This window comes from Rattus norvegicus, chromosome 19 (genome assembly GCF_021556685.1).
Source record: "Rattus norvegicus strain SHRSP/BbbUtx chromosome 19, alternate assembly SHRSP_T2T, whole genome shotgun sequence".
In the NCBI taxonomy this organism is placed as follows: domain Eukaryota; kingdom Metazoa; phylum Chordata; class Mammalia; order Rodentia; family Muridae; genus Rattus; species Rattus norvegicus.
This window is the reverse complement of record NC_141552.1, coordinates 48,688,207-48,705,629: the sequence shown is the minus strand read 5'-3', so window position 1 is coordinate 48,705,629 and position 17,423 is coordinate 48,688,207. Positions and strand designations below refer to the sequence as shown.

Here is a 17,423-nt window from a genome sequence, read left to right as displayed (position 1 = left end):
CACGTGTTTCCTCTCCCGCCAGAGACGGAACAGCGGTGCTCGCGGGTATTCCCTTCATGGGGGTGTCCTAGGGTGCCGTCGTGCTAATGTCGAATTCAGGGAGGCTGGTCCTGCGTCCCTGGATTCGAGAGCTGATCCTGGGCTCAGAAACACTGTCAAGTCCACAAGCCGGTCATCTGCTCAAGGTGAGCAGACCACTCAGATCCCAGAGACACCGGAGGAGACTGAGGTACTGAATTAACACTAGGCCCTAATGTTGAATTAGGTACTCCAGGACTCGGAGACTCCGGGCCCATCTTCCGCCCCTGACACACCTGACACCGGGGCCGTGTTACTTGTGTCAGATGGAACTCATAGTGTCCGATGCGTGGTGACGCGTAATGCCATCGACACCTCTGACTGGTAAGAGAGGTGCTTCTTGTCTGCGGAAGGTGGGAGCCTAGCAGGGTAGTACGTTATGGAACCTGAGGTGGGCGGATGCTGGAGAGGTGGGGAAGCTCTTTCCCCGGGCGTTTGGGGTACTTGCCTGTGCTCTGGTAGTGAGGGCAATGCTCACCACAGGGAGGAGAAGGAGTTCGGATTCCGTGGGACCGAGGGCCGGCTCCTGCTGCTGCAGGCGTGCGGGCTCCGCATTCAGGTGGCTCAGGACTATGCGGTGAGTGGTAAGGCTCACTTGGACGAGTTGGTTACTGTACCTAGCTTTGTCACAACTCCTGAGACACCACTCCCCAATTCCTCCAGCCTGCGGAGTTCTACCTCCAGGTGGATCGCTTTAACCTGCTGCCCACGGAGCAGCCCCGGGTACAGGTGACTGGTTGGTAAGTGATCCCTCCAAGGGAAGGGATGTAGCTCAGTGGCAGACTATAGGCATCACATGGCTGAAGTCCTGAGGGCTTCAGTTTAAGTCTCTCCAAATTCCTTTCCCCAAAACAAAACAGTTAAATGAAGCTTCCACCTTCTGCCTCTTCGAGTGGGCATAGGTCTTTAGGTGAGAGGGATGAGCTTCAATCACACTGATCACCCACCACCCTCCTCTTTCTCTCAGCAATCAGGATTCAGATGTGCAGAAAAAGCTCAATAAATGCCTTGAGTGAGTTTGGGGTTGCGCCCTGAGGCTGTGTGAGGTACGGTCAGGGATGGCAGAGCTGGGTAGATTGGCATCGGGGTTGTTCCTGAGAAGTATTCACTGTTTCTCTAGGGACCACCTCTCTGAGTCTGCTTCTTCCAGTGCAGGTACTGGTAGGGGTATTCTGGTAACCCTAAGTCCCTCTGGTTATCTCCGCACCGTTCTTCAGTAAGTCGCTGTAATCTCTTACTTACCCTTCCTGTTTCAACTTGAACTCTTTGGCCAAAATGCTGGCCCCAGGCTTAACCCTGTCTCAGCTTCTGGATGAGGTGAAGGAAGACGGGGATCATCGGGGAGCACTAGTGCGTCTAGCTGAGAGCTGCCTAGTGCTACAAGGTCCCTTCACAGCAAGACCCCTCACGCACTGGGCTACCTCTTGCTCCCAGGCCACGGTCAGTGCTGCGCTTTTCTTAGGAGGTGTCAGAGGGAGAGGGTTAGGCAGCTGCCCTGCTGAGCTCTCATGTCCCATAGGAAGAAGCTGTGTTCACCGTGCCTAGTTTCCTACTGCACATCTCTGAGAATGAGGAACAAATTCTGAGTTCTATAGACTCAAGTCAGAAGGCACAGGGTAAGAACTGGGTGGGGCAAAAAGGGGAATGTTTGGAGCCCGGAGCCCACCACAACATTGATGATTCTCTCCAGAACTCCAGGGAAATCCATCTTTGTCCTTCAAGCCACTTCCTCTGGTCAGGTCATAAGTACTCAGTACTCTGGGTGGCTAATGGACTGTTTAGAAGGCGGTGTGATGCTCACAGGCATTCCGCTGTCCTGAGCTGAGACGTCTGTGCTCACACTCAGTCTCCTCTTCCTCAGAAAACCCTGCTTCTCCCAGCCTCATGCCACAGGAGGAAAGCGGTGCCAGTGTTAGCCTTCTGTCAGCCTTGCCCACATCAGACCCCGGGCAGAAGGACAACTCCCAGCCTCCGCCAACTGTTTGCTCAACCTCCCCAAGAGCTCAGGCCCCCAGTTCTACACCCTGCAGTTCTACACCCAGCTCCCCACTCTTGACCTGCAGCCCCAGTCTCTCACCCCTTCGACATGCCCCTACTTCATACCAGGCCTGTGAGACCAGAACCCAGTTTCATAAGCTAGAGTTCAGGGAGCTCCAGTGGCCCATCAAAAGACGGCAGCTTCTCCCAAGAACCGGAGCCCAGGAGCCCCACTCTGTCTGGGTGAGACTATAACTGGAAGGGAAACTATGGGAGGGCCTTGGGCAGAGCTTGGAGAGGGAAGGGTAGGCTTGTATGACAAGGGGTCCTGACTGGACTCTCTAGATACTTCACCCCTTCCAGGAACCCCCAGAGAGGCATCGTGATACTTCTGCATTCCAGTATAAATATGGGACACCCTCTGCCTCCCTCCATACCCAGGTCCAAACTGCCAGGTGAGTGTTTAGAGCGACCCTGCCTGTGTTGGGCACCAGTCTTAGGTAACCCTGACCTCTGGGTATGGTTTCTTTCCAGGCTCTCTCCTCAGCTTGTAGCTTGGGCCTTGAACATAGTGATGGAGTCTGAGTTACCACAGGTATGAAGAGGATGTATACCCATGGGCCTAAGGACAAACAGCATTCCACGCTCTGTTTCATTCAGGTTTTTTAATAAAATAATTTCATGCGGCAGGAGAAGAGAGGATCAAGGGTTGGGGCCGCCGCCTCTTTGGTCTGTGGCTGGGGAGGGAGGGCTCTGCTCAGGGCTGGAGGGTTCTGTGGGGTATGGAGGAAGAGGCTTGGTTCCAAGGCCGGAGCCTGTGAAGGGGGATGGAGAGAGAAAATTTTAGGCTTGTGCTGAACAGTCTTGTCATTTTCCCGACAGGCCCTTGCCCACTCTTACCTAAGTTTGGGGGTGGGGGTGCCTCGAGCTTTGGCCTACGCTTGAGGACAGGGGAGCGCTGCAGCCGAAGGGGCCGTTCTAAAAGGATACAGAAAATCTTACTGGTTGTCCCCAACCCTTCTGTCTACCTTCAGTGCACGCAAAAACATGCACATGCTACTCCCATATTCTCCAGCTGGTGTTCTCCCACCCTAGCAGAGGTCAGCCTTCCAGAGGGGCTTCCTGATTGCTCCAGCACTCAGAGCAGTGGTGGCCCTGTCCAAGGACCAGAACCAAGACCGAAGTCCAGGAGCCCACCCTTTCCCTTCTGCACTCAAGCACAGACAGAGGTGTCTCCCTCACCCGCAGGGGCCTGGAGCTGGTCCTCATGCACAGACACTGCTCGCCGGCCTGCCGAGAGAGGCCTCGGCCTCAGCTGGCCATCTAGAGGAGGCCAAGATATCAGAGTATGTCACCATACTCTGCCCCCACACTCCCACCTTCAGTGTTCCCAGAGGAGTCAGGTTCCCAGCCTAGGAGTGGGGTGCCTACCTACCTTCATTCCTAGGGCCCAAGCAGGGGTCCTCTGGGAGACTCAGGATGTCTGGGGCAGGGCTGGTTCTTCGGGGACTTGGGCTGGGACATGGAGAGGGGGGCCCTGGACCATCCTGTTGGCCCCAACCACGGCCTCTGAGCTCTGCATTCAGCTGCTGCCCCAGTGTCTTCCAGGTGGCAGACTCAGGCCCCTGGCCTCCTGGCCCAGGTCTACATGAGGGATCTGGGTAAAGAAATGTGTCAGCTAACATCAAGCCTGACTGTAGAATGGTTCTGAGCAGTGGTCTGATCCCCTCCTATCCTGTGTACCTCCTTTAACATATACACGGCCCTCACTCACCAGCAGATACAGAGTGGGTGCGGGACTTGATTGAGATGGGAGGGGTCTCTGTGGAACTGTCCATAATGTCACCTGCAGGGAAGGATTAGAGGCTTAGGTGTCAGACCTTAGTGGTGGAGGGAAAGAAGCCTGTCCTCTCCTGCAGAGGAGCAAGTACCTTAGGGATTATCTCTGGGGCCACCTTGTACCCCAACATACATCTCCTTGTCCCAGGGTTCTACTCACCATCAGAGCCTGCTTTCTTGATCTCACCATCCTTGCTCTGTAGGAAACAAATCAGTCAGACAGCAGCCCTTGTGCCCTTACTCTGGCCTTATTTCTTTGTGTTCTTAAAACCCAGCTACAGAATGGATACCATAGGCTGGCCAGAACATGGCAAAGCCAATCCCTTTCCTCTGACCTTACAGTCTGGGATGCCAGGTAGTTAACATACATGTTAGTCATGACAGGTAGGTTTGTTTGTTTGTGAGATAGTTTTGTTGTTTATAGCTCAGATGAGTCTTTCTTGCTATCTCCTGCCCCAGCTTTCTGAATGCTGAGATTACCACCACATCCAGCAGATAATGTGATTTCTTAGTTCTATGACTTCCCACACTTTAAGGTCACTAAATTCAGGCCAGGTCTCACTGGATACGTTTTTCCTGAAAAGCTGTTTAAATGGATGGTACCCAGCGGTGTAGTTCCTAATAAAGACTGATTATAATAATGTTATCCAGATGACCATGGAAAGGAATGAGGGAAGGCTGAAAAGGAGCCCATACAGACAGAGACAGAATATAAACCAAAGGCCACACAAGGCTCCAAAGGAAAACAGAGGTCTAAGGTGGCCAGTACCAAGGGTTCTGTGAGACCTTGCAGCAGGATTGGGAATCTGGATAAAAAGGAAGTTCCTGGAGAACTTTCTGGTATAGATAAAACAAGGTCAAACCTCTGTTAATTTCTCCTTAAGAGAAAAAGGAGTTCCCTACACCCTAGGAGGTACATATCAGTGACCTGAACCAGGTCAGAAGAAGGCTGAAAGTTAAATCCAATGACTTGAAGGGTAAGAGCATGTAACTGATAATTAGATCTATTTGTGCCATGTGTTTCTCCCTTCTTGGTCACATATGTCACCCACAGATTACCACATGCCACCTGCCCCCGCAGTTCACCCCCTCCAACTCACTTGCTTCCTCTTGCTTTCAGCACCCCCACTGCCCCGGCTTACGCCGATCCTCTGCAGCACCACTTGTACCCGCTGCTCAAAAGATGGGGCCAGTTCTGTGTCTCCCCGTTCCAGAGGCCGCCTCTGAGGACAGAGATGCCTAAGTGGAGAGAAAGCCTACTGCTCTCTGTTCCCGAAGAGCCCTCAGCCCCAGCATCAGGCCTTACCTTATCAGGTCTGGCACCCACTGCCGCTTCCTCCTCAGCAGGCAGCAGTATCATGGAATAGGCCTTGCTTTCCCGAGTGTAACGAGGCCGATTTCTGCGAGCCGCATCAGGGCTACTGGTGCCGCCTTCTGCTCCTCCAGGCTCCTCACCACGGCCTGGACGGGCTGGTGGTCGAAGCAGATCCCCAAGTGTGGTCTTTCTGGCACGAGCTGCTGCTCCAGGGCTGGTCTCTAGGTCAGGTCGTGGACCCCTTGTTGAACGAGGTTTCTTAAAGGCAAAGAGGGTACCCAGCTTCTTTCGAAGTGTACGGGGAACAGGAGTGGTACCACCCTCAGTGGCTGTATCCTCCTCAGGGGCCCAGCTGTAGGAACAACCGTCAGTGAGAGGAGAAACTCAAGGGTGTCCCACCCTCTTCTGCCCCCAGCCAACTGACCCTCACTCACAGGCGATCCTGCTGGATCAGCCTTTTGGAGAAGAATTCCTCCACACCCTCATCGACACGAGCAGTGAGCCCATTCCCTTCTTGAAGTAGGGCTGGGGACACCTGGGAGACATTGGGAGGTTAGAAGGCAGGACTAAGAACTGTGACTCTCCCCGGTAGGCCCCTTCCTTCCCAATGGCCTGGCCAAAGAACGTCCCAGAACTGGGGACGGTCTGTAGCACGCTGGATTTCATTCTCCACTGCTGTCACTGAGCACCCGCCCAGTCCAGAGGATGCTATACTCTGAACTACCTGGCTGTCACTAAGCAAACACCTACGGGTCACACATTCCAATATGCCACCCCTTCTACTCCCAACAGTTCCCTGCAGTACCCTAACCCTCCACCTCCACACCACACCACACATCCCGGCTCAGTGGCGCCGCTGCTGCGTCAGACCCTCAGGGGGCCTCAGGCCAGCTCCTCCTCTCCTTCTGCCAGTGCCCACTACCCTTGCCAGTACCCAACCCACACATACATCCACCCGCTGATACACAGCAGACGCAAGAGTGTCCCGCGGCCCAGCTGCCCAGTGTTTTTCAGTAACCTTATGAGAGGGAGGGCAAGGTGGACACCGCTCGCACGTTCACCCATAGAGCAGACCACTACGAGGAGGGAGTCCACCATCTAGGAGCTCCTCACAGGAAAGCCGCACACCATGGCCCATTATGACCATGGCCTGAGGCTGAGGGTGCCCAGAAAGATGATAGGGCGCGTCTGGTGGCCTTGGGCCTCCACAACCCATCTTCCTGTCTTCTATCGCCAAGTGAAGAGTGAATGGTTTAACCATGACCCTCAAGAGGGGCGAGGGGGAAGGGAAGCACTTACCTGGGGGCCCCCCGGCGGCGGGCGGTGGTGGTGCTGGCGACGTGGCCTCGGTCGGGCTCGGGTCGGATGGCGTAGGGGTTGCCCGGCGGGTGGCAGGTCCATGCGAGGCAGAGGGCCGGCGGGAGGCCCTGGGGCGGCGGGGCTTGGAGAGCCGCGTGCAGACGGCCCAGCCTGCGGCTCCGCATCTTCCCCCGGAGCTGCCAGCTCGGGGTCCCGTTCTGCTTCCTCAGCAGCACCTGAGGCAAAAGCACCAGAAGAGAACAGAGCGTCGAACCCAGGGAGGTGGCGGAGGCGCTAGGGCGGGCGGCGGGGACCCGCCCAGGGCGCGGGGAGGGGCCCGGCTACGCCGCCCGCCCCTCCCCCAGTAGCCGCTGTCCGCGGTGCTGAGCGCGGCCCCGAGTGCGCGCGACTCTGTGCAGCCGCCAAGCATGCGCATCCTGGGGTTAGGAAAAGGGGCGGAGGAGATAGGGAAAAAGATATCATAGTCTTATTCTGTTCAGGTCCCACAGGGTTCTGAGAACAGCTGACTCCAGTTTCCTTTCAGGCTTGACTCCGGTAATGGTTAGGTGCACCCGGGACAGGGCTGAATGAGTGTACAGATTTAACAAAGCTTCAGTTCACTTCCGTCCTCTTCCCTCCAGGGCCTGACTTACCATGAAGGGACGGGACCAGGAAGCAATTACTGGGCTCAAGCCATTTCCATGAGGAACCATCATCCTGGTGGGATGGGTACAGCTTCAGTCTAGTGTTGGGTTGGGGTATGACCCAGAACTGCTACTCACCTTCCACATCCAAGAACAAGAAGGGAAGAGCCGGGGTTCTAGGCTTGGAATTCACTTACCTTTTCTCTCTCCTCTTCCTCCTCCGTGGGAAAGAAAAACTCTTCCACTCCCCCAGACTCAAGGAGGGTGAGCTCATCTCCACACAGTGGTGGTACAGCAGGGACCACCGTCACTGGTGCCTGCTGAGCTAGACTCTCCACCTGTAATACCAGGCCATCCAAAGATAGGCAGATCTAAGGTAACCTTAAAGTAGCTATCTTATGACCCCAGAAGTCATTACAGGGTTCTCTGTGAGTGTTAAACAAGATATCCCCTCACCAGTCGATCTCGGGCTGCATGAAGACCTGCAAGGGCCTGAGCCACAATGTTCTCTGCTAGGGTCCCTGTGATTGACAGGCGCATGTCCCTGAAGGCAGGAGGCAGTGAGGATTAGTGTGCTATCTCTGTCCAGCTTTGCCCAGCCCAGTCGTGCTTTCTTACCTCAGCCTAGTTAAGGCATCTTGTAGCAGATGTTCTGGAAGCAGTTCTGGGAGGCCCCCGGAGCCCACCAGAACTCCCTCCAGCTGCTTCCTCCAGCCAGGTCTCTGCAGCATCTGTGGGCAGAGGCTCCTTGTGGTATCCAGTGTGGTCTGAGTGAAGTCCTGGGCAAAGGTTATAAAATGGTTAACAGCATGGCTAGAGACTAGCCCCTTTGGCTTGCAAGTGTGGGCTCCGATTAAACCACTGCTGACTAAGGTCATATCACAGACAAGCCTGTGGAATGAGGGTCAAATCTACATATGGTGATGAGGCTGGGCAGGACTAGTACCTTACCTGGATGTCCTGGCGGCAGATCTCGCCCACCTGACCCAAGAGGCCTTCCAGCTTCTGTTGCAGCTGCCAGTGGTGGCTTGGAGAGCTCCCAGCCTCAAATAGAATGGGAAGGATCTGGGAGCCAAGGAACAAAAGGAGTTTCAAGTTGGCACGTGATTGGGAGCAGAAAGGTCCTCATAGCAGGAGGAGTGCTTACACTAAGAGAGAAGTTGGCATTCTGGATGGCGTCCTCAGCCTGGTGCACAGCAACCTCACCCTGGGGCCCAGCCCCACAGCCCAGCAGCTCCACATGCTCCTGTACTGACTGGCATAGCTCATTCACCTGCGGGAGTCACGTGTTAGTCCTACCTTTGTCTCTCATCAGTCTCCCCAGTCTCGCCTATCTCTCTTCCACGGTTTCCTACAGGAAGACAAACTGTGAGAGAAACCCTACCTGCTCAAGGTGGGATACTTCGGTCACTCTGATTTAAAAGCTGTCAGAGGATAGGTGTGTATGTGTGTGTGTGTGTGTGTGTGTGTGTGTGTGTGTGTGTGTGTGTGTGTTTGTGTAAGAGAGAGAGACTGAGGAAGCAAAGCATGGCTGGTCTGTAGTAAGGACTGTATGTTTGACAGATGGTCCAGAGGCAGACCAAGGAGGACTGAAGGTTCCAGTATGGCCAGCAGGGAGCTGGAAACGGCATTTAGTGATATAGGCACCAAAGAAACTGGGCTCCATGAAAGAGAATGGGTTTTTATAAGATAGTAAGATCACTTGAGAGCCTGTGAGATGAATCATGGGTAACTTGTCCCTGAGCCTCATGAGCTCAGGGGACCCTAGGGCCCGCACTGAGGGGAGGGAGAACTGGCTCTCACATGTTTTCCTCTGATTCCACATGTACCTGGGCGTATGGGCATGTGGGTGCGTGTACACATGCACACACACACACACACACACACACACACACACACACATACACAATAAAGTATTTTAAAGTATTTTTTAAAAATCATTTGAAGGTGTGGAGTACATAAACCCACCCCTCAGGATGTCTGGATTGAGGTAACTGGGTAACTGGGCTTCAGAGCTTCGATATGAATCGAGGCTTGGAACCAGCTAGTGATGGCGTGTGTGCACCTGTAATCCCAGCATTTGGGAGGCAAAAGCACACAGATCTCTCTGAGCTCAAGGACATCCCAGGCCACACAGAGAAACCCTGTCTCAAGAAAGCAAAACCAAACAAAAAAACTGAGGCTTGGGCATGCAGAAGTAAGAACAATATAAAAAAACATATAAAAGTGGAAGGAAATTAAAGCTAGAGAGGGGACTGCTGAAACCAACCATCCAGCAGTGGAGAGAGGGGAATAGCCCTTAAATGGGAAGTCAGATGAAGAGGCTACCTGCACAGGAGGCTATTTCAAGAATGGTGACCAAAGAAAGGATATTGTTTAGGACACAGAACTCAGACACTTTCACCCAGGAAAGTCAGACTCTCAGACTCAGGTACCCAGGTTCTCAAGATTAGGGGAAGGGCTGACACTGACCTGCTCTGAGTGGTCTGAAATCAGACCCAAGGGCTGAAGGCAGGGCTTCCGGTCAGAAGTAGAGTCTGCCCGGTTGTTCCTCCAGAGACAGGCTTGGATCTGCAGGCAAGACACGGTGAGAAATGCCAGGAGGTAGAGTCACCATATACAAAAGGGCTGACAGAAGAGGGGACCCCCACCTGATGAACTGCTCGGGCTGTCAGTTCTGGCCGGCTGCGATGTGCCTGTGTTATGTCATTTAGTGGCAGCGGCATGGACTTCAGGCTGTGGTTCTGTTCCAGGGCTTCCGCCACATCCAGCAGGCCCAGAGCAGATGTGTTGTTTCGATCCCAGATCACAGACCTGAGCCCCACCAGGCTTCAGTTAGGGCAGAACCCCACCCAACCCTCTGGCCTTATTCATTCATCTGCCTCACCAGCACGTATACATTAGACCCATACACCCTTCTTTTTTTTTTTTTTTTTTTTGGAGCTGGGGACCGAACCCAGGGCCTTGCACTTCCTAGGTAAGCGCTCTACCACTGAGCTAAATCCCCAGCCCCCCATACACCCTTCTAATATAGAACTCTTTTCCTCTCCTGTTGGTCCCAGGCCATGCCCACCGTAGCCTGGTGTTGACTCGTAGAGCCTTGGCTAGCATCTTGGCGCCAGTATCTCCTATGGCATTGCCACTGATATCCAGCACTGACAGTTTAGGATTGGTGCCCAAAGCCCGAATCAGGACGCTGGCACCCTGCTTCAAGCGCGACTCAGCCACGGATAGAGACTGCAAAGGCTAGGGTTAAAAGGAAGGCACTAATGGGTAAACAGGGTCAGATTCAGCAAAGAGGGTTCGAAGGAACAAAAGTAAGAGGCATTCCAAGACACTTAATTGCTTGAGGACCCCACAGGGCTCTATGAACTCACACAGTCATCATCCTGCATGAGCTGGACTATCCGGTGCAGGACGTCATCCAGTGTCTCCCTGTGGAAAGGGGACACTGTTAGGGAACCATGTGAGTGATAAAGTCCTAGCTAAGAGGAACGGAGATAGGCTTGGGGCTCACTTGCAGCGAACATTGAAGTTCCTTCCAAGGGCCACATGTTTCAGAGAACGGCTCCTCCCGATGGCCAGCACCAGGGTCACCATGTCGGAGCCAAAGCCTAGGAGTAACCAAGTGATGCACAAGGTGCTGCTGCCAGGGCAGGGTCCCCACCCTGGGGATCGGGTACAAAAAAATAGGAACATGGATGGGTTCCCTGGTGGCCTCACCATTATCTGACAGATCCAAGGAACTCAAGGCGCCCGCATCACAAACTAAGTCTTGTATCACCTGGGCACCCACGGAGCGCAGCTGGAGGCAGAGGTAGGGTGCACTCAGGATATTTAGGTCTGGGTAGGGAAGGCCTCCCTGCCCCACTCTTGATAATGTGGATGCGCTCTCAGCTCACAACCAGGATTGGGTGCCCACCTCACATGCGCTGAGATCTAGGTGCAGGTCATGAATCTGAGTGTTGAGCGCAAGACCATCTAGAAGGGCCCTGGGAGAGGGTAGCATACAGGTGACAAGATCTGGGAAAACAGGACTCAGGGTGCGAACGAATAAGGCAGGTTGGGGTTATAAAAGATTACGGGTGGAATAGAGGAGTGAGGCAGTGGGGGTCAAGGTTGTGACTGCATGTGGGGATGTGCCCGAGGGTAGCAACACTGACCTGAGCGCTTCGGGTGGCAGCTTGCAGCCAGCCAGGCCTAGATGCCGCAGCATCCTGGCACCACCAAGGAAGCGCTGCAGTGCGTCTGGCACCGCTTGGGACTTCCTGCGGTGGAGGTGGAGAGCAGAAGAAGTGGGATTTATGCTCAGGGAGCTGATTCCCCCAAGCCTCTTCCTTCCGAGCCTGCCTGCTGCCCCTTACGTGCGAGAGAAGATATTCCTCGAAGCTTCGAGATGGGTGAGGTTGGCGCAGCAGCCACCAGATAACGCCATGAAAAGCTGAGGGAAGACGGTGTTAGTAATAACCTCTGACTTTCTCTACCATGCCCTGCTCTCTTTCCTATCCCACTCTGGCACAGCCAAGCCCTACCAAACATCCCCCATGTGATTACACTCTTACCATGCCTAGAGCAGTGTCGGTGCCTGCTAGATTCAAATAGGCCAGAACATTAGGACGACTCAGGAAAGTATACAGGCCCTTTGGAGGGAAAAAGGGAGTCAGAAGTTGCCTAAGAATCTGGCATCCCACTGACTGGGCATCCCAGGTTCTGACTTTAAAAACTGCTACTCACCCCACCATCCTGTGAGGCTCCCAGTGCCCCAGGGTTCCCAGAAAGATCCAGGTGGGTCAGGGTAGAGTCAAAGGTGGCATTCGTTGCCAGTGCCCTTCCTAGAGCTCTCATTCCTGGAGGTGGGTAGAAGGAGCGGCTAAGTATCAGACACCTTCATCTTGCCCCTCCCAACCCTCCTCAGTCCCACTCACCTCGAGGTGTCAACCCCGTCTGTGCTAGGCAGAGTTTCCTCAAGGCTCCTGGACAATGCTCTAGGTGTCTGCTGAGTGTGGCCATACCTGTGGATAGAGCAGCTCCGTAAACCTCACCCCTCCTGGCTCATCTGCCTTGGGTCTCCCAAATTTTGCCATACCTCTATCATCCAGCAAGTTCCCAGACAGGCTGAGCTCCCGAAGTCCAGAATTAAAATGTCCTGCCAGTGCCTGGGCTAATCGCCTAACGAAGTCTCTGAGGATCAAGACCCCAATGTAAGAATGATTCCCAGTCTCTCCACAGACCACTAGTTCCCAAGTCCAGCTCAGGCCTCTCACCCTCTCAGGCCGCAGGTCTCCAGTACCAGCTCCTCCAAATAGGAAGACTGACTCGTCATGTGCAGGATCTGTTCTGAGACCTCCAGGCTCTGGGAGCAGAGGGTCATGACTCATCGGGATGAACTCTGACCCTCACACCCTTGGCACTCCCTGCTGTGTATCCTCACCAGCTTCATGTCCATGCAGGAGAGTCGCCGGAACCACAGGTTATAAGATAAGGCAGCTACACTCAAGGCCAGGTCTCTAGTGTGGGGAAGAGAAAATGCAGGACTCAGGGCCTTCCAAACACAGGGCCCAGCCAGCATCCTCTCTACAGAGAGGCTGGAATGTAGGAACATGGGTGCTGGAGTCCTCTCCTCCCAATCCTGGCAGGCCTCATACCGGCTGCCAAGGTGGCTGAAATCTCCAAGGCAGAAATGGCGGCAGCCCTGGCGATGGTAGATAGTGTCCACATCCTAGATGTGAAGAAATTATTCACAGCTAGCTTGGGGCCACAAAGGGTAGAGGGGCTTAGCATACACAGGGGTGTCAAATATCTCCAGAGCTCCCCAAAAGGGCCCGACTCTCACCCACTGAATCTCCTCTCGGAATGGGAAGCCATTGTAGTCACAGAGAGCTTCATATGTCTCCAAGAAGCCACCTAGGGAGGTGTCAGAGGTATGATGGAAGGAAAGACAGACACAAAGTCAGAGACAGAGGAAGATCAGCCCCATACTTAGATGGTGGCAGTGATAAAAGTGTCCCTGTTCACTTTGGGGAGTCCCCAATACCAAGGAACTAGGGTTGTATGGAGTCAAACTGTGCTCTGATTTGGCCCTCACCACAAGGACTGCTGGGTACTGTAGACTCTAAGGGATGGCTTTTCTCCAGTCGAGCCAACAGCGATGAGGGCGTGGGCTTCCGGAATAGCTTCCTAGGCAGGGGATAAGAGGAAGAGGCAAGGGACTTCTAGCCCTTGAAGGATGAAAAGTTTTCACTGATGCCCCACCCCACCCCTTGGATTTTCTAGGCCTCACCCAAGGGTTGAGCGAGGGAAGACCTTTTTGATGGCAGCAGCCACATGCTGAGCTAGCTGTTCTAGGGCGGCCACCCCGGGAAACTCCAGGACCAGTTTAGGCAGGGACTCCAGTTCAAAGGTGACCTGGGGAAGGAGAAGATTTTTGGATCCCTGTATGGAAGCTGGTGTCCGTTCAGAGTTCTGTGTGTAGAGATAAATGGTCAAGCAGTATATATGTTCAAGTTGGGGTCCAGCTTTCTTACCCGAGGAGGTGTCTCCTGCAGAGCCATGGCCTGGACCTCCAGGTAGCTGAATGTGCAGTCCACCTGAAAAGCACACCAATAACTCGGACTAACCGATGCCACTCTCTGGAGCCTAGGCTTTTTGCTCTTATTTTCTTTCTTTTTTTCTTTCTTTCTTTCCTTCTTTCTTTCTTTCCTTTCTTCCCCTTCCTTTCTTTTCTCTCTCTCTCCCTTTCTTTCTTTCTTTCTCCCTTTCTTCCTTCCTTCCTTTCTTTCTTTCCTGAGACAGGGTTTCTCTGTGTAGACCTGGCTCTCCTGGAACTCACTCTGTAGACCAGGCTGTCCTCGAACTCAAGAGATCCGCCTACCTCTGTCTCCCTAGTACCAGGACCAAATACCTCCTAGCTTGTCCTTACATTTTAAAAATTGTACTGTTGGGTGTTTTGCTGGCATGTTTGTGTACCACTTATGTGCCTGGTTCCCAAAGATGCCCGAAGAGAGCAGTGGATGTCCTAGAACTATAGTTTCAACCACTTGTGAGCCTCCTGGTGTTGCTGAGAATTGAACCCAGGTCCTCTCTTTACACCCCATGATTTTGTGGCATCCAGAGCTAGAACGGCCCAGACTTCCCTCCTGTTTGCTGCTGGGAGCTCAATGATGTTGGAAAGTAAAAGCCAGCACAGGCAAAAAGTCCAGCTCTGCAAATGTAGTTCCTCGCTGAAGGGGAAAGAGTTGGCTAGGCCTGAGACTCACCCTCAGGGGAAGGCAAGTGTGCAGCAAATATGCCCTCCATCGAAGCAGTGCCTACGGGAAACAAAAGACTAATATTCTAGGGAAATCAAGTTTCTTCATGCTGGGTCTGGTCACTGTCCTGAACTTCACTCCTGGCTACCGTACCAGGATGTGACTTTGCTCAGCACCCTCCTGGGGAAGCCAGGTTTTCAACAGCAGCTCCGCCTCCTTGGGCCACAGGAACTTGGTAATCTCGCCTGTGGAAAGACAATCTACTGGGTGACTTTGGTCCCTCTACTAGGGCCACTCTGTGCCCAAGGTCTGTGCTAGGCTGAGTGCCCAGGTATTCATCTGTACATCAGCTAGGAAAAAATGAGGCAGACTTTTAGGCACTGGCCCTCCCTCCAGAACAAACCCTCTGGTCAAGTTCCCTGAGGCGCTGAGAGGTCTAGTTTGGAGTCAGGCTCTTCACGGCCAGGTGGGCTCCCAGGAAAGGCCAAGTAGGGCTTACCTCGCAGTTCACAGGATATGCCATCTGGGGTGTGAGCCATAGGGCCGAGACGGCCCAATGAGCTCTGGCGGGAAAAAGCAGCCGGCAGGAGCGTACACAGGAAGCCAGGGGCCCAGGCAGCACTGCAGCCACCTGCTCCTCCTGCAGCGGAAGGTACGCGCTGCTTCCTGCCAGGCCGCCCCCGGCCCGGCCCCTCCCCGCCCCGGCTTCGTTGGCTGAGTTCCTCCGGGTTGGATGTTGTGGGAGGACGGTAGAATCTTCACTGCTGCTATCTCTCAGGGACTTTTCCTTCCGGGTACTCATGGGTGTGGTGAATGGTGTAGGGGAAAGGGTCTTCTTGCCTTTTCATGCTTGCCTCTTGCAGGTCCTGGTGCCCTACTTTTACCCTGCCCCGTAGTCCCTGACGCGAACACCAGGGGACGCCACCCTCCAGGGGATTCCAAAGGCCCAATTTGGTCTGTCCCAAGACACGGGTTCGGTAGGTGGTGTAGGCACTCAAAGGAAACCAGAATAGGTGTCTGTCTTCAGTAAGAATTACCCAACACCAAAGGTTCACACCCAAGGTTCTGTCTGCCCTGCTCAGATGCGAATTTAAAAGTCTGGCAACCTATTTGTAATCCTAGCAACTGTAAAAACAATCAGGAAGACAAGAACCTGGGCTGCACTTCCAGTGATGCCTGGGCTTTATAAAGGCAAAAAGCTACTTTTTGACTTAACTATGGTTGGTGCCTTTTAATCCTAGTACTTGGGAAGTCCAGGCAAGAGGACTCTGAGTTTGAGGTCATCCTGGTCTACAGCCAAGATTATAGGACCCCTGTCTCAAAACACCCACACTCCTTTGTAGTAGGTCCCTCTCAATCAGATCAGGGATAGCTGGAGTGAGAAAATTCCAAGTACATATGTATTCTCAGGTGTCTGCATTTAAGTTATGGGAGGATTCCCTTGAGTCTAGAGCTGGGGCTCCACAAGTCACAGTATGAAGTACACTAGCCAGAAGCACACTACCCTACAAAAGAGACTGATTCAGATGTTTACACTTCCCATAACCCCCGCAAGACTTTCATTAAATTCCACTTCTAACTGCCCTATCGACAGTTCAGAGTCCTGGAGAGTAGAAGAGACTATATTTCTCCAGCTTCTTTCCCATCTCTACCTACCTTTCCCAGACAGGGAGACTTGGGAGAGATAGGACCCTCTCGACCAAGTCCTGGTCGCTCTAAACCATGTTGAGCCCAGGATTTTCTGGCAAGCCTGGACAACACAGAGACCCTGTGTCTTCAAAATAAAATGGCTAAATGGCATGAGTATTTATTTCATCTGCATGAAAACCGAGTTCAATTTCCTGCAATGTGAGGTGACGGCCCTTAACATGTTTGCCAACCTTCACCAAAACATAGGACAAAGTGGAAAGTAGGTATAAAGGAGAAACAACTTAGAAAGAGTGGCATTTGGGCAAGAAGTATATGGTATGGCAGACAAACGTTGACAGGGACAGCAGACACAAAAGAGCTACAGAACCAGGAGGCCCCATGCCCCTCAGCCAGAGACTGAAATTTAAGACATTAAGACCATCTGGAAGTCACAAATGACTTATAGGATGACAAAATTTTAGCTTCATGCACATTATGGTGAAGAATGTGGGTTTTGAAGGCAAAGTCAATGGATTTTTTTTTTTTTTGGTTCTTTTTTTCGGAGCTGGGGACCGAACCCAGGGCCTTGCGCTTCCTAGGCAAGCGCTCTACCACTGAGCTAAATCCCCAACCCCTGAATTTTTCTTGATACCTGACCTCACTAGTTCTTTTGGAACTTTTGGAAGCTTTTGACATGAATTATTCTCAGAACTTGACTTCGTGTAAGTGTGTCTATATATCAGTGTACATGTGTATGGGTGCCCAGAGGCCCAAGGGCATCAGGTCACTTATAGGTAGCCGTGCAGTGGGTGCTGGGAACCAAATTCCAGTCACTGAGCCATCTCTCCAGGCCCCTTTTTTACTGGCATGGTGTCTTGCCACCCCTGGTTGCCAGGATGTTCATGCTGGCCTTAAACTTAAAATCTTCCCGCTTCATTTTACGAATAGCTAGAACTGTGCGAGCTACTGAGCCTGCTTTGAGCTCCTGCCTCCTCCTCCCAAGTGCTGGAGTGGTGTGCTAGCACACACGGCTTCAATGTTTACTTTGAGATATTTATCTTGTTTATCATGGCAACTCTGGGATGTCAAAAATAGAGAAAACCTATCCCATAGGGATTTTTCTAATTGGAACGAGGAGTGACTGACAAAGGACTACAGCAATGCCCAAGCAGAAGCACCCTCGAAGCCAAGGCCAGAGTCACACTGAATTAATTAGTCCCATGTCTTGGGTGCTTGGGGGCAAGTAGGGCCTACTGGAAAAAAAGATCTGAAGAGGTAACCAGGATTAGCTACACAGCTGCTAGTGGCCGGTACAGTAGTGACAAAGCCAACAACACTCAGTTCTGACTGGAGTCAGAACTCCCAACAGTACAAATCAACTGTTTGCCGAGGAAC

The 17,423-nt window shown here is 53.0% G+C and overlaps 2 protein-coding genes across 37 annotated transcripts; one reads left to right on the top strand and one right to left on the bottom strand.

Annotated features, from left to right (window-relative positions):
- The first annotated feature begins 20 nt into the window (after nucleotides 1-20).
- Acd (ACD, shelterin complex subunit and telomerase recruitment factor) lies at nucleotides 21-2,744 on the top strand. Of its 2 annotated transcripts, none has more exons than XM_087594561.1 (11): nucleotides 21-185; nucleotides 266-402; nucleotides 562-655; nucleotides 742-818; nucleotides 1,046-1,090; nucleotides 1,199-1,233; nucleotides 1,367-1,518; nucleotides 1,598-1,694; nucleotides 1,940-2,298; nucleotides 2,401-2,510; nucleotides 2,590-2,744. In XM_087594561.1, the coding sequence occupies exons 1-11, from the start codon at nucleotides 87-89 to the stop codon at nucleotides 2,654-2,656; spliced, it is 1,272 nt and encodes a 423-aa protein (XP_087450687.1). In that variant the 5' UTR covers nucleotides 21-86; the 3' UTR covers nucleotides 2,657-2,744. The 2 variants fall into 2 exon arrangements, with proteins under 2 accessions (XP_087450687.1, NP_001032270.1); NM_001037193.1 differs by having other exon boundaries at nucleotides 52-185; nucleotides 2,419-2,510.
- Nucleotides 2,706-15,300, bottom strand: Carmil2 (capping protein regulator and myosin 1 linker 2). 35 transcript variants are annotated; one of them, XR_015643366.1, is made up of 39 exons: nucleotides 14,899-15,046; nucleotides 14,553-14,644; nucleotides 14,409-14,459; nucleotides 13,677-13,739; nucleotides 13,433-13,557; nucleotides 13,238-13,329; nucleotides 12,986-13,056; nucleotides 12,798-12,871; nucleotides 12,584-12,659; nucleotides 12,417-12,505; nucleotides 12,239-12,333; nucleotides 12,078-12,164; nucleotides 11,887-11,999; nucleotides 11,715-11,792; nucleotides 11,517-11,593; nucleotides 11,316-11,420; nucleotides 11,075-11,144; nucleotides 10,876-10,957; nucleotides 10,670-10,766; nucleotides 10,530-10,587; nucleotides 10,226-10,398; nucleotides 9,804-9,966; nucleotides 9,625-9,723; nucleotides 8,300-8,425; nucleotides 8,104-8,217; nucleotides 7,771-7,931; nucleotides 7,609-7,696; nucleotides 7,350-7,490; nucleotides 7,162-7,225; nucleotides 6,509-7,091; nucleotides 5,644-5,744; nucleotides 5,201-5,561; nucleotides 4,995-5,117; nucleotides 4,055-4,091; nucleotides 3,830-3,901; nucleotides 3,491-3,712; nucleotides 3,298-3,378; nucleotides 2,956-3,033; nucleotides 2,706-2,870 (listed from the first exon to the last, which is right to left on the bottom strand). XR_015643366.1 is itself a non-coding variant. In NM_001431316.1 (39 exons), exons 1-39 carry the CDS (start codon nucleotides 14,936-14,938, stop codon nucleotides 2,758-2,760), a joined length of 4,188 nt encoding a protein of 1,395 aa, NP_001418245.1. In that variant the 5' UTR covers nucleotides 14,939-15,058; the 3' UTR covers nucleotides 2,706-2,757. The 35 variants fall into 35 exon arrangements, 11 of the variants coding, with proteins under 11 accessions (NP_001418245.1, XP_087450683.1, XP_087450677.1 ...); XR_015643354.1 differs by having other exon boundaries at nucleotides 4,995-5,133; nucleotides 6,509-6,744; XR_015643367.1 differs by having other exon boundaries at nucleotides 13,456-13,557.
- Nucleotides 15,301-17,423: the final 2,123 nt, after the last annotated feature.